Raw genomic sequence first — 16,646 nt, forward strand, 5'->3', positions numbered from 1 at the left:
TGAAAATTGTGTCCTAAAACGTTCAGTATTTTAAAAGTTATTGTCTAAATATGCAAATGAGGCTATACTAGACAAGTTGGTGTCAACACCGGCGATTCTCCTGAGGTGGAGCTACCTCACCGCCTCTGACACTGTCCTATCAGCATGAAGCTGCTTCACACAGTGTGAGAGACTGAGACTGGAGGGAAGGGGATCACTTAAAACAGCTATATCTGGGGCTGTGTACTACCTACTACAGTGGTTCTGGTGGCATATGAAAGATGCCGCAAGGATTGCAGTTCTAGCTGTGAAACAACCAGGGGTATCACCAGTCGAAAACACAGTTGGGAATGGAAGCTGTATAGTATAAGATCACGCTGTGTTGCTGGGCTGGGAAGAAGAGAACTGTATGATACTGATTGGACAGCGTCATACAGAAAACATTACAGCACCCAGAGTGAAAAGAAAGAGTTACCTCCTGTTTGGCAAATATAGCCAAGTTAGCATATTTTGAAAACATAACTTTGCAAATAATAAACGTTTTAAAAAAAAAATTACACTGTATTTATCAGCATCATAGCGCCTATTAAATTAATTAGGAGATAGGGAATTAATAAACTACTGACAGATCCTCTTGAAAGCAGTCACATGGAATAGTGACTTCCCGGGCCTTATGAAGTCACATATACTAGGGGGTTGCACAGCTATTACCTGATATCAAGTTATTTTTGGAATTCTCCCCTTATTTATGAGAACATCCCAATAATAATCGACAGATCTGAAGGATTTGCAAGGTCAATCTAGGACCTGTCTGCAGAATAAAGGCTGCTGTTATGGGAACTGTGGTCAGGGAAATTGCAGATTATTTAAAATCCTCTGCAGATTATTGCTAGAACATTCATAAAGCTAAATGGTTTCTTATTGTATCAGGGAACTGTTATTTATGTAACTCTTTAATATGTTATATTAAAGTGCTCCAAAGCTGAAGCTTTACCCTAATACAAAAAATACGTAATGTTTTGCCATATGAAGTTGAAACTTTACCTCTATAAACCCCCCAAAAAAGATTTGGCCTTCTGATGTTACCTGGGAAGAGTCTTTTAGTTATAATACTAGGATTACCTTTCCATACTTAGTACATGAAGCTTCATACTGTAAGAGGAGGAGAGACAGAACAAGAAAAAATATACAAGGGAGACAAACACAGAGGCAGGAACCAGACTGCATCTCCCAACTGTGCTCACATCAGCATCACGAAGGCACATCCCTGCGGCAGAACCATCCACCTCTAGGTAGAGGAAAGGGGAAAGAAGACAAGAAATCATAAGGGAGAGGCGCGATGAGGCAGGCTGAACATGAATGGCAAACAAAAGAAGAACATGATGTGAAAGAAAGGGCATAAAGGAGGCATGCACACTGCTGCCTGGCGTGGGTTGTATCTTCATCGAGGCAAGGAGTAGTGAAAAGCAGAGAGACTGAGCCAGGGAGGGAGGGAGCTGAATGCAGTGGTGATATGAGGAGGGGTGTCAGCAGACAGACGTATGTGCACAGAATAAGGCAGTGAGGTAAGAGGGTACCAGATACACAGGGAGGGGAGTGTGAATGGACTATTGCTGGCTGCCTGTTCTCGGCATAGCAAGGCCAGAGCAGGGTGAGGGGGCAAGGAAGAGGGACCACACAAGGAGGCGGAGGTCTTAGAGTAAGGGTTGAGTAACAGCGAGGTGTAAAAGGGCAGGTGGGCCGCAAGCAAGGTGAACGTGACAGGCAAGCCAGAGATATTGATGGGTGAAATACAAAGCAGGGAACTAGATGAAGATAAAATAAAAGATAGCTAGAAAGGGTGAGAAAAAACAGGAGGGGAGACATAATGGGTGAAAGAGAGAGGGAGCGATAACATTGGGGGGTTAAGAAATAAGAGAAGGAAAGAAAAGAGATTGGAGGGTAGGAAAGAACTGAGAGGGAGAGATGGTGAAGTCTGCAGACCGACAGAGGTGATGTAAATACCTGGAGGGGGGAGCGAAGAAACGAGTAAAGGAAAAGAGAGGACAAGCTCCTGCTGCAGAATGATGGGGAACTCACCGCACAAACAGAGGACCAAGAAGCATCACAGAATGCAGCCGGCAACAGGTACAAGTCTCCATCTTGCTCTATCCCCACCCTACACCCAAATCTGGATGCCAATTAGTTACACTGCCGAGAAATTACTGACAGGAGGTGGAATAATGCAGACGCCTGTGTGGGCAGAGATTGTAAATACTTTCATATGTGTGAAAATCTGATACTGTAAAATGCTGCTGCCATTGTAAACACAGGATCCTGTATAGACTACCCTCTATCCTGTACCTATATATATTATAGCGTGATCAGGCAGCCTATGTACCATTTCTGGAGACTCCTGCATGACATGCTTAGCGTTCCGCCTCCGGAAGCTCTACGTCCACCGCTACCACAACTCATCCATGCCTTTATACAATATATTTTATATATATATATATATATATATATATATATATATATAAATAATCGGATTCTTTGCTACAAACTCCGATTTTCACTTGGCGTTTAGTAAATTAGTCAGCACTGTGGTCGGAAGGATTCCAGCCACCAGAAGCACATGTACGAACAGTTCCCACTGAAGTATAAGTAAACTTAGGAGAAACAGCAGGAAACAGAAACACAAGGCAGAGGTTAAAAGAATCGCACTTATTACAAAGTCAATTACAAAATATAGTTCATGAGTTATTGTTTGACTTCATACAATTTATATTTCATTTTGTAATTCACATCTGTATTAAAAGATTAGTTTCATGTATTTAGTAAAACAACCAGAGAGCCTTTTCACAATGCAGTTTTGTTCTTTCCTTTATACTTCTGATTTTACCTCTAAAAAAAAAAGGGATCAAAACTGCACCAAAACAGCACTTTGTAAATGTGGCGTAAATGTTGGTCTCTTCTAGTGTTTCACAATTCTCTTCAACCATTCTCAACTTACCTTGGGCCCACTAGATTTTTAATCAATCAATATATACAGAACATATGCATGTTAATTTTAACTGCATCATAAACTATGTAGTTATCATTGTGCACACAGGTCTTATCATTAATACATTCTAGTGGGTTATATGTGATTAAATGCTGTAACAATTGTTCCTAGCAGAAAGTGATTGGCTCCAAATCCACTTCTAATGGGGTTATCTTCTGCCATTCCATTGAGCCGCATTATTGTGTCAGAATCTGGACCCACCAGAGGATCTTTTGGCATTCTGGAAAGCGAATCCGACCCTGTGTGTGTCTTGCAAAAGTGACATAGCAATGAATAATGACATATTAAGTGACATAACAATGGAAAACCTCCTATAGGAGTTGTCATCCATTTTTTTTAGTCTTCTGAATGGCAAATCTGCTAGTTATCCAACAATACCCCCCTGCCCATTTAATTCAGAGGTATGCGGAAATTGGGTAACAAGCTATGTAGGAGCTGTAATAATGGCCACATTGTTTGTAACATAGCTTTTTCACAAACAAATATAAAAAGTAGCTCTATAGAATATTTAATAACTCGACAGAAGTTTTTTAATTCTGAGCTTTTCTCCTTAATCTTCTAAAAATGGCAAATCCTCTGTAACTAATTTTCTGATAACTCATAGAGACAGAGAAAAATAAGATTGGTATGGATTTGCCATCTTGAACCTGTACTGCTACTCCCAACACCAGTATTGTGCAGGCATAGTTTTTCAGAATGGCCATCTTCATAACTCTGAGATATGACAATTCGCTAGTTATGCTGAAGGCAGAGCCACACCGTCCATCAAGCGGCGGCCTGCTGCCTCTCTGAGGGGGCGGCAGCGCCACTGAAACCAGCCGCCGCCACCCCCTCTTACACTAATTGTACCTGCGTCTATAGCATGCAGATACAATTACATGCATTAACGCTGAATGGCCGGGCACGTTCCATGCCAGACCTTTCAGCTCCTTCCAATGATGCTGATTGGTAGGGCAAAATGACTTGCCCCACCAATTAGTGCCTTTCAACGACATTAGCACCGCTTCTATTGTTGAAAGGCGCTGATTTACGGGAAGAGTCATTCTGCCCTGCCAATCAGTGCCTTTCAACAATCCTTGCGTCGTTCAGCCCCAGCAGACCTGCTCAGAAGAGAGCAGGTCTGCATCTGTAGGGGGAGCTATTTGTAAGGCACTATCTACAGGGGTGGGCTATATGTAGGACACTATTTACAGCAGTGGGTTACCTGTGGGCCACTATCTACAGGGGGGCTATTTGTAGGGCAATGTTTACAGGGGTGGGCTATATGTGGGACACTAAATACAGGGGGAGCTATATGTGAGGCACTATCTACAGAGGTTGGCTATATGTGGAACACTATCTATAGGGGTAGCTATATGTAGGGCAGCATGGTGGCTCAGTGGTTAGCGCTATTGCCTTGCTGCTCTGGAGTCCATATGTGAGCACTATCTACAGGGGCTTCTATGTAGGGCACTATCTACAGAGGCTCTATGGGGGTCACTATCTACAGGGGGCTATGGGGGCACTATCTACAGGGGGCACAGTGTGTGTGTGTGTGTGTGTGTGTGTGTGTGTGTGTGTGTGTGTATGTGTGTGAGACACAGTGTATGGTACTATTATAATCAGGGACACAGTGTATGGCGCTATAATAATTAGAGGTGCAGTGTATGGCGTTATTATATTTAGGGACGTTGAGAATTCTATCTTCGTTTATAGGTGTAGAAATTTTTAAAAGTGAGAAGCTGAAGACATCTGAGCGGAATACTGCAGAAATACGTTGTGGCTGGGAGAAGTCATCATAGAGGTCCGGACCGGATGGAGAAGAAAACAGAAAAAGAACTAGAATCTGAGACGTCTCTAATCAGTAATGTAGTCACTGTATGATCTGCAGCGAGATGATGGGTGGTTTGATTATGATATTATTATTTTTTAAACCGCATCTCCAAGCATATCCTTACCATTGTTCGGGCCATGCTGGGAGCTGTAGTTTTACGCTGTACAAAGCTATGCGGCAGGGGTTGTGCTAAATTGAGCTGTATTTGTTCTGGTGCTGTATTTATGTACTGAGCTTTATTCTGAGATTGTATATAGGTAGAGAGCTTGATTCTGGTGCTGTATATATGTACTGAGCTTTGTTCTGGTGTTGTATTTATGTACTGAGCTTGGTTCTGGGGATGTATGTATGTATTGAGCTTTGTTCTGTTGCTGTATATATGTATGAGCTTTGTTCTGGTGCTGTATATATGTACTGAGCTTGGTTCTGGTGTTATATACATCCCCAGTACCAAGCTCAGTACATATATACATGTATTGAGCTTGGTTATGGTACTGTATATATGTACGAGCTTTGTGTATGAGCTTTGTTCTGGTGCTGTATATATGTACTGAGCTTTGTTCTGGGGCTGTATTTATGTACTGAGCTTGTTTCTTGTATATGTGTAATAAGCTTGGTTCAGGAGCCGTATATGTCAGAGCTTGGTTCTGATGCTGTAATCATAAAGGATATATTTATAATAACAAAATTGCAGGGCAGATGGAGTTGTTTTCAATTCATTGCATATTTATTTGGAACTTGTCTGGTAGTTATAACCCCTTGAACCAACACCATGCGGTAATATATGACGTAACGATATTTCTAAATAAATGTTTATTTTTCAAGATACCTCAAAATCTATAAAATCAACTTTTAAAACGGTGCACGCTACATGCTAATTACTCATTAAAGGGTCATGGGCCGGTGCCGCTATCCTGAATAGTCACATAGTCCTGCTTCCAAACTTACCTTTACATGTTTTATTGACATCCCCCTGGCTGATACAACTTTCTCGGATGCGCCATTGCCTTGCACTACTTGGGCAGGCACCATGCAGAAAGGTGTACTCTTCCCTGCTTCATCGCTGCACCACGCATGCCATGACAAGGCAACGGCGCATCCGCAAGAGTTTGAGGAGGCTGGTAGTGATGTAGAACAGCCAGGGGGATGTCAATCAAAATCTGGGGGGGGGGGGGTGCCATTTCAATTTTCGCCCCAGGCAGCAGAAAAGCTAGAATCAGCCCTGGCTGTAGGAGCACATTGTTTGGTAGAGTGCTGTACAATTCTTATTCTTGCTAAATAAGTCACAGCTCGTGGACCCCATCCGTGCTATCTTCTGATATTTTCTATCAATACTCAGCTCCTTTAGTAAGACCTTTAAGATACCATTTCTCTAACCTTCAAAATGATCTCTCTTCTGAGCCTAGACTAATATGTGAAAGTGACGTCAGACAAACAACATCCTAATGAGGATAGATGGAAAAATTATCCTAAAAGTGTTATAAAACAAGGTACCCACCTCATTGTTATACAATTGACAAAATTAATATAAGCTATTACACCTGACACAAGTACAAACAAGCAGATTGAACCATCAGGAGGTCCGTCAGGCTGTAACGGAATAAGATCAATATAATCTATTTAGTTTCCCATTGTATTTATTCGGGAGTCTGAAAGAAAGTTTAATGCTTTAGTCCCCTGGTCTGTTATGCAGCAGTCTCAAATATGTTCGGACTGTTGCATAGCAACCACTGGTGACTCAGGCAGATCTCCACACTCGTCACAGACTGCAAATGTTTGCATCTCTGAGCGTGAAAAATATGGACACTGCTCCCCAGCACAGTAAAACCAAATTAAAATTGCCAGTTATAAATATATTTATATACACTCCTCAACATTGAAATTGCAACACCAAGAATAGCTCCAATCTGTGGCATGTGGGAAGGGCATAAAAGCCAGATTGAAAGCAAAGTTTTTTTAGCCCCAATGAATGGGAATGACAGCAAGAGGTTAAAGAAAGAAAACCTCTGCATGGACGAATTGTAAGAATGGCACATAGTAATCCATTCTGTACTGCGAGTAAAATTGCACATCACATCCCAAGCCTAGGCCGACAACCAGTGTCGGCACAAACCATAAAAAGGTGTTTGCTCGACATTAGGCAATGAGCCGTATGTCCAGCTACAGGCGTTCCTTTGACCACACGCCACCTCTCTCAAAGACTATCATGGTGCACTGCAAGACAGCAAAGGAGGCTGGAATGGAGGTCTATACTCTTGATGGGCAATGAGTCTCACATTTAGTCTCGGGTGCAATGATAGCCGAAGATTGGTCTGGAGACCACATGGGCAATGCCATGAAGAGGCCTTCACAAGGGAACGTCACACTGCTCCTACTCCCAGGATTATGGTGTAGGGTGGCATAATGTACGGTAGCCATGCCCCTCTAGTCTTCATTTCAGGTAAGCTAACAGCTCGGCGTTACTTTGATTTGGTCGTGGAGCCAGTGGTACGGCCATTTCTGCAAAAGTGTCTCAGACGCTGTTTTTCAATAGGACAACGCCAGGCCACATGTTGTGCTATGGTGAGCAACCTGCGTGGCCTAAACGTGCTACCATGGCCTGTAGCGTCTCCGGACTTGTCTTCCATCGCTCACATCTGGGGCGTCATTGGTAAGCAATTGTAAAGGGAGCTCCCAGCAGCCAATCTTGATGATTTGCGTGCCCCTAGTGCATTCAGCGTGGCATAACAGTCCTCAGACAACCATTAATAAGCTCATTGATAGCATGCCAAGGTGTGTAAGTGTGTGTATCTCTGCGCTTGGTGCTCATACTCGATACTGAATAAATCAAGATGTTTGGAATATTTTGTTTTTATTTTTTTATCATTTGCATATCATTAACATGTCTATCGATCCTGTGATTTTCACAATTCCGAAACTTTTCTTTCTTGGTGTTGCAATCTCAATTCAATGTTGAGGAGTCTATCTATCTATCTATCTATCTATCTATCTATCTATCTATCTATCTATCTATCTATCTATCTATCTATCTATCTATCTATCTATCTATCTGTCTGTCTGTCTGTCTGTCTATGTCTATCTGTCTGTCTGCCTGCCTGCCTGCCTGTCTGTCTGTCTGTCTGTCTGTCTGTCTGTCTGTCTGCCTGTCTGTCTATATATACAGTGTGTATATATATATATATATATATATATGTTGCCATGAAAGAGTCTTCCAGTCATGATTTTAAATGATTGCTGTCACTACAATATGAGTTTACATCTTGATATCATATGAAAGCCCAGAATAGTTTAACTCCTTGGTTCTGTGTCTGTGTAAGGGAGGGGGAGCTGCAGATGACAGTAGGAAGAAAGAGCACCGCCTGTTACTGTCATCTCTCCGCTGTACAGTCTCAGCGATCCCGGGATGGTCATACTTGAACTTCTCGTCCTGGTGTCACCTCCCCTTACCAACTAGAAGGCATGTGTGCTCTCTGACAGGTGAGAAGATGAGCAATTACATATCTAATCTTCTCCTGTATCTAATCAAACCATTTGGCATCTAATTCGCAGACGGTTTTTGTAGTTTTAGTTCTGGTGATTTTGTGAAGAAATAGTGGAACCTCTCTAGAAGACCACCCCTTTATCTACACCAGATTTTCAGTTCTCTTATATCTTATGTATATTGGCCATCTTTTTTTAGTGGACGACCCACCTAGAAGACCATTTTTTATGGATTTTTAGGTGGTCGTCTCAAAGTGGCTTTACTGTATGTACATGTTTAGTGATGGGTCAGACTTTTATCCATAAATCAGGATCAGACGATGAACTAATGTGTATAAAGGCCTCTTGACATGTCGATTCTTTCTTCTAATGGGAGATAACCCATGTCTGCCAGAAGCTTATTCCCCTCTCCCCATTAAATAAACACACTCTGAATTAAATGGTCACCTGTATAAAAGACTCCTGTCCACAGACTCAATTAATCAGTCTGACTCTAACCTCTACAACATGGGCAAGACCAAAGAGCTTTCTAAGGATGTCAGGGACCAGATCATAGACCTGCACAAGGCTGGAATGGGCTACAAAACCATAAGTAAGACGCAGGAAGAGAAAACCAGCACTGCACTCAGCGTTGCAGTGGCTGGTTAGCTATTTAACTAGTTTTATATGTTAGAGGATGTGACAGGTTCTCTTAAACAGCTTTTTATATGGAAATACTGAATCAAATTATAGAAAACTACATCACTGAGCTAAGAATCTTCTGCTTTAAGGACCTATTAAACGGCATCACGAGGACCGTGTAAACGAGCGCCGATCAATGAGTCAGCTCTTTGATCGCGCGCTCATTTGCTCCTTTCACAAGGAGCTACTATCAGTGATGTATGGGGACAAGCGCTTGTTACTCCGATCGCTCGTCCCCATACATTTCTATCATGTCGGTAGCGCCGCTCCTTGTTTATATAGAGAGATGTGTTGCTGACAATGATAATATTTTAGGCTGCGTAAACAATACAATCCGCCAATGAACGAGCGTTTGCTCATTCATTGGCTAATCTTTTCCCTATTTACACGGGAAAATTATCAGGAACGAGCATTTTGTGAATGCTCCTTTGCCCGATAATTGGCCGGTGTAAACAGGCCCTTATTATATCCTCTCATAAGATAGGGTATCATAAAAGACTGGGGAGATCTGCTTCAAAGGGTATACCAGTAGCAGCAAATAATGCTAATTCAATGTATAATGAAAAGTTATGCCACTTTTGCCGATGCTCTGGCCGGGTTTTCCGGCATCTCAAAGCCCCTGACATCACTGTCCATAAATGGACATCGCTTGCGATGCTCTAGCCAGGGGCTCCGTAGTTTAAAGCCCCTGACATTAGTGTTCATATATGGACAATGACATCAGGGGCTCGAAATAATATTTAACAAGCTAATACATCATATGCTTTAGTACTGAAATTTCTTTTAATTAACATATATATTCTTGATTTGCTTAAACATTTGTTTAATTATCTTATATATACCTCAGGCACCACTTCAGAAGTGCACAGTTAGTTTAATTCCAAATTCTGGAAAAAACGCAGAACACAAATTTGAAATAATAAAGCAATATCAGTCTTTTATTTCACCATAACATAGCGATGTTTCGACCCAAGCATGGGTCTTTCTCAAGCTTGAGAAAGACCCATCCTTGGGTCAAAACGTTGCTTTGTTATCATGAAATAAAAGACTGATATTGCTTTATTATTTCAAATTTGTGTTCTGCGTTTTTTTCCAGAATTTGTCAATGATTTGGATTATGAGTGGCTACAATTCGATACCGCCTTGCACCCTAAAACTCCATGCCAAGAGAATATTATTCTCTAAAGTTATTGGGACTTATGATATGCTTCTGATTTTTCACTTTTCCAGTTGGTTTAATTAATCATCAGGGCCTCCTTGGGAACCCAAGTCTTTATACATATTTATAAATGACTCCCAAGGGGCTGACATTTCTAGGCTGTTTAACCAATACAAGTTTGTTCGAGACGATAACCAAAACCTTTTTCAATTAATTCTATTGCATTATGATAGTGACAAACACTAATTGATTTAACATTAACATATGCTTTTAAAAGTTTATACATGAACACCGACAAAGGCCATACTTGCAAATGGACACAGCCAGGCCAGAAATGCTGATGAAAGGGCGAGCAGGTGCTTTAAATAATAATAGCCACTCCCACTAGTCTTGAGGGGAGTGGTGTGTGGTGCATGGGATGTGTAGTAAGAAATAATAAATGAATAGTGTGTGTGCAAGTGTAATACTATAAGTGAAATATAGGGGGCAGTAATAAATGAAGTGCCTCAATAGAAATAAATGGATAATGGGGTGCAAGTGAGTGAAACATGGAGGGATAGTGTGTACGTCATGAGGCACAACGTGTGTAGCCAGGTAGAAGCCTATTTGTGACGCCTTGATAATTCATAGAGCGGGCTACCCTGCTTGCTATGCCAAACAACAACACACCATGCTCTCCCAGCATCAAAGACCCGGCTGTGTCCAAGAGAAGCGAATATACATAATAATGAAAAATACCTGGGGTATTGGTAATCATTTTGGCCAAAAGGACGCAAGCTCGCAATCCACGACAAGGATCCCCAGACTTGCGAGTCCCTAACTCCTAAACTGGAACAGAACGTTCCTGATGCACAAACAGAACCGATAAAAACACAGGGACATATACAAAAACACCGACAAAGGCCATACTTGCAAATGGACACAGCCAGGCCAGAAATGCTGATGAAAGGGCGAGCAGGTGCTTTAAATAATAATAGCCACTCCCACTAGTCTTGAGGGGAGTGGTGTGTGGTGCATGGGATGTGTAGTAAGAAATAATAAATGAATAGTGTGTGTGCAAGTGTAATACTATAAGTGAAATATAGGGGGCAGTAATAAATGAAGTGCCTCAATAGAAATAAATGGATAATGGGGTGCAAGTGAGTGAAACATGGAGGGATAGTGTGTACGTCATGAGGCACAACGTGTGTAGCCAGGTAGAAGCCTATTTGTGACGCCTTGATAATTCATAGAGCGGGCTACCCTGCTTGCTATGCCAAACAACAACACACCATGCTCTCCCAGCATCAAAGACCCGGCTGTGTCCAAGAGAAGCGAATATACATAATAATGAAAAATACCTGGGGTATTGGTAATCATTTTGGCCAAAAGGACGCAAGCTCGCAATCCACGACAAGGATCCCCAGACTTGCGAGTCCCTAACTCCTAAACTGGAACAGAACGTTCCTGATGCACAAACAGAACCGATAAAAACACAGGGACATATACAAAAACACCGACAAAGGCCATACTTGCAAATGGACACAGCCAGGCCAGAAATGCTGATGAAAGGGCGAGCAGGTGCTTTAAATAATAATAGCCACTCCCACTAGTCTTGAGGGGAGTGGTGTGTGGTGCATGGGATGTGTAGTAAGAAATAATAAATGAATAGTGTGTGTGCAAGTGTAATACTATAAGTGAAATATAGGGGGCAGTAATAAATGAAGTGCCTCAATAGAAATAAATGGATAATGGGGTGCAAGTGAGTGAAACATGGAGGGATAGTGTGTACGTCATGAGGCACAACGTGTGTAGCCAGGTAGAAGCCTATTTGTGACGCCTTGATAATTCATAGAGCGGGCTACCCTGCTTGCTATGCCAAACAACAACACACCATGCTCTCCCAGCATCAAAGACCCGGCTGTGTCCAAGAGAAGCGAATATACATAATAATGAAAAATACCTGGGGTATTGGTAATCATTTTGGCCAAAAGGACGCAAGCTCGCAATCCACGACAAGGATCCCCAGACTTGCGAGTCCCTAACTCCTAAACTGGAACAGAACGTTCCTGATGCACAAACAGAACCGATAAAAACACAGGGACATATACAAAAACACCGACAAAGGCCATACTTGCAAATGGACACAGCCAGGCCAGAAATGCTGATGAAAGGGCGAGCAGGTGCTTTAAATAATAATAGCCACTCCCACTAGTCTTGAGGGGAGTGGTGTGTGGTGCATGGGATGTGTAGTAAGAAATAATAAATGAATAGTGTGTGTGCAAGTGTAATACTATAAGTGAAATATAGGGGGCAGTAATAAATGAAGTGCCTCAATAGAAATAAATGGATAATGGGGTGCAAGTGAGTGAAACATGGAGGGATAGTGTGTACGTCATGAGGCACAACGTGTGTAGCCAGGTAGAAGCCTATTTGTGACGCCTTGATAATTCATAGAGCGGGCTACCCTGCTTGCTATGCCAAACAACAACACACCATGCTCTCCCAGCATCAAAGACCCGGCTGTGTCCAAGAGAAGCGAATATACATAATAATGAAAAATACCTGGGGTATTGGTAATCATTTTGGCCAAAAGGACGCAAGCTCGCAATCCACGACAAGGATCCCCAGACTTGCGAGTCCCTAACTCCTAAACTGGAACAGAACGTTCCTGATGCACAAACAGAACCGATAAAAACACAGGGACATATACAAAAACACCGACAAAGGCCATACTTGCAAATGGACACAGCCAGGCCAGAAATGCTGATGAAAGGGCGAGCAGGTGCTTTAAATAATAATAGCCACTCCCACTAGTCTTGAGGGGAGTGGTGTGTGGTGCATGGGATGTGTAGTAAGAAATAATAAATGAATAGTGTGTGTGCAAGTGTAATACTATAAGTGAAATATAGGGGGCAGTAATAAATGAAGTGCCTCAATAGAAATAAATGGATAATGGGGTGCAAGTGAGTGAAACATGGAGGGATAGTGTGTACGTCATGAGGCACAACGTGTGTAGCCAGGTAGAAGCCTATTTGTGACGCCTTGATAATTCATAGAGCGGGCTACCCTGCTTGCTATGCCAAACAACAACACACCATGCTCTCCCAGCATCAAAGACCCGGCTGTGTCCAAGAGAAGCGAATATACATAATAATGAAAAATACCTGGGGTATTGGTAATCATTTTGGCCAAAAGGACGCAAGCTCGCAATCCACGACAAGGATCCCCAGACTTGCGAGTCCCTAACTCCTAAACTGGAACAGAACGTTCCTGATGCACAAACAGAACCGATAAAAACACAGGGACATATACAAAAACACCGACAAAGGCCATACTTGCAAATGGACACAGCCAGGCCAGAAATGCTGATGAAAGGGCGAGCAGGTGCTTTAAATAATAATAGCCACTCCCACTAGTCTTGAGGGGAGTGGTGTGTGGTGCATGGGATGTGTAGTAAGAAATAATAAATGAATAGTGTGTGTGCAAGTGTAATACTATAAGTGAAATATAGGGGGCAGTAATAAATGAAGTGCCTCAATAGAAATAAATGGATAATGGGGTGCAAGTGAGTGAAACATGGAGGGATAGTGTGTACGTCATGAGGCACAACGTGTGTAGCCAGGTAGAAGCCTATTTGTGACGCCTTGATAATTCATAGAGCGGGCTACCCTGCTTGCTATGCCAAACAACAACACACCATGCTCTCCCAGCATCAAAGACCCGGCTGTGTCCAAGAGAAGCGAATATACATAATAATGAAAAATACCTGGGGTATTGGTAATCATTTTGGCCAAAAGGACGCAAGCTCGCAATCCACGACAAGGATCCCCAGACTTGCGAGTCCCTAACTCCTAAACTGGAACAGAACGTTCCTGATGCACAAACAGAACCGATAAAAACACAGGGACATATACAAAAACACCGACAAAGGCCATACTTGCAAATGGACACAGCCAGGCCAGAAATGCTGATGAAAGGGCGAGCAGGTGCTTTAAATAATAATAGCCACTCCCACTAGTCTTGAGGGGAGTGGTGTGTGGTGCATGGGATGTGTAGTAAGAAATAATAAATGAATAGTGTGTGTGCAAGTGTAATACTATAAGTGAAATATAGGGGGCAGTAATAAATGAAGTGCCTCAATAGAAATAAATGGATAATGGGGTGCAAGTGAGTGAAACATGGAGGGATAGTGTGTACGTCATGAGGCACAACGTGTGTAGCCAGGTAGAAGCCTATTTGTGACGCCTTGATAATTCATAGAGCGGGCTACCCTGCTTGCTATGCCAAACAACAACACACCATGCTCTCCCAGCATCAAAGACCCGGCTGTGTCCAAGAGAAGCGAATATACATAATAATGAAAAATACCTGGGGTATTGGTAATCATTTTGGCCAAAAGGACGCAAGCTCGCAATCCACGACAAGGATCCCCAGACTTGCGAGTCCCTAACTCCTAAACTGGAACAGAACGTTCCTGATGCACAAACAGAACCGATAAAAACACAGGGACATATACAAAAACACCGACAAAGGCCATACTTGCAAATGGACACAGCCAGGCCAGAAATGCTGATGAAAGGGCGAGCAGGTGCTTTAAATAATAATAGCCACTCCCACTAGTCTTGAGGGGAGTGGTGTGTGGTGCATGGGATGTGTAGTAAGAAATAATAAATGAATAGTGTGTGTGCAAGTGTAATACTATAAGTGAAATATAGGGGGCAGTAATAAATGAAGTGCCTCAATAGAAATAAATGGATAATGGGGTGCAAGTGAGTGAAACATGGAGGGATAGTGTGTACGTCATGAGGCACAACGTGTGTAGCCAGGTAGAAGCCTATTTGTGACGCCTTGATAATTCATAGAGCGGGCTACCCTGCTTGCTATGCCAAACAACAACACACCATGCTCTCCCAGCATCAAAGACCCGGCTGTGTCCAAGAGAAGCGAATATACATAATAATGAAAAATACCTGGGGTATTGGTAATCATTTTGGCCAAAAGGACGCAAGCTCGCAATCCACGACAAGGATCCCCAGACTTGCGAGTCCCTAACTCCTAAACTGGAACAGAACGTTCCTGATGCACAAACAGAACCGATAAAAACACAGGGACATATACAAAAACACCGACAAAGGCCATACTTGCAAATGGACACAGCCAGGCCAGAAATGCTGATGAAAGGGCGAGCAGGTGCTTTAAATAATAATAGCCACTCCCACTAGTCTTGAGGGGAGTGGTGTGTGGTGCATGGGATGTGTAGTAAGAAATAATAAATGAATAGTGTGTGTGCAAGTGTAATACTATAAGTGAAATATAGGGGGCAGTAATAAATGAAGTGCCTCAATAGAAATAAATGGATAATGGGGTGCAAGTGAGTGAAACATGGAGGGATAGTGTGTACGTCATGAGGCACAACGTGTGTAGCCAGGTAGAAGCCTATTTGTGACGCCTTGATAATTCATAGAGCGGGCTACCCTGCTTGCTATGCCAAACAACAACACACCATGCTCTCCCAGCATCAAAGACCCGGCTGTGTCCAAGAGAAGCGAATATACATAATAATGAAAAATACCTGGGGTATTGGTAATCATTTTGGCCAAAAGGACGCAAGCTCGCAATCCACGACAAGGATCCCCAGACTTGCGAGTCCCTAACTCCTAAACTGGAACAGAACGTTCCTGATGCACAAACAGAACCGATAAAAACACAGGGACATATACAAAAACACCGACAAAGGCCATACTTGCAAATGGACACAGCCAGGCCAGAAATGCTGATGAAAGGGCGAGCAGGTGCTTTAAATAATAATAGCCACTCCCACTAGTCTTGAGGGGAGTGGTGTGTGGTGCATGGGATGTGTAGTAAGAAATAATAAATGAATAGTGTGTGTGCAAGTGTAATACTATAAGTGAAATATAGGGGGCAGTAATAAATGAAGTGCCTCAATAGAAATAAATGGATAATGGGGTGCAAGTGAGTGAAACATGGAGGGATAGTGTGTACGTCATGAGGCACAACGTGTGTAGCCAGGTAGAAGCCTATTTGTGACGCCTTGATAATTCATAGAGCGGGCTACCCTGCTTGCTATGCCAAACAACAACACACCATGCTCTCCCAGCATCAAAGACCCGGCTGTGTCCAAGAGAAGCGAATATACATAATAATGAAAAATACCTGGGGTATTGGTAATCATTTTGGCCAAAAGGACGCAAGCTCGCAATCCACGACAAGGATCCCCAGACTTGCGAGTCCCTAACTCCTAAACTGGAACAGAACGTTCCTGATGCACAAACAGAACCGATAAAAACACAGGGACATATACAAAAACACCGACAAAGGCCATACTTGCAAATGGACACAGCCAGGCCAGAAATGCTGATGAAAGGGCGAGCAGGTGCTTTAAATAATAATAGCCACTCCCACTAGTCTTGAGGGGAGTGGTGTGTGGTGCATGGGATGTGTAGTAAGAAATAATAAATGAATAGTGTGTGTGCAAGTGTAATACTATA

The 16,646-nt window shown here is 42.6% G+C and overlaps 1 protein-coding gene across 1 annotated transcript in view; it reads left to right on the forward strand.

The window, feature by feature from the left end:
• Nucleotides 1-1,199: 1,199 nt before the first annotated feature.
• NHSL2 (NHS like 2) overlaps nucleotides 1,200-16,646 on the forward strand; it is a 261,179-nt gene continuing 245,732 nt past the window's right edge. The window contains exon 1 of the mRNA XM_075835616.1: nucleotides 1,200-2,106. Within this exon, the coding sequence (XP_075691731.1) occupies nucleotides 2,043-2,106 (64 nt within the window). The 5' untranslated portion in view covers nucleotides 1,200-2,042. The remainder of the gene's footprint in view (nucleotides 2,107-16,646) is intronic.

Source organism: Rhinoderma darwinii, chromosome 8 (genome assembly GCF_050947455.1).
Source record: "Rhinoderma darwinii isolate aRhiDar2 chromosome 8, aRhiDar2.hap1, whole genome shotgun sequence".
Classification (NCBI taxonomy): domain Eukaryota; kingdom Metazoa; phylum Chordata; class Amphibia; order Anura; family Rhinodermatidae; genus Rhinoderma; species Rhinoderma darwinii.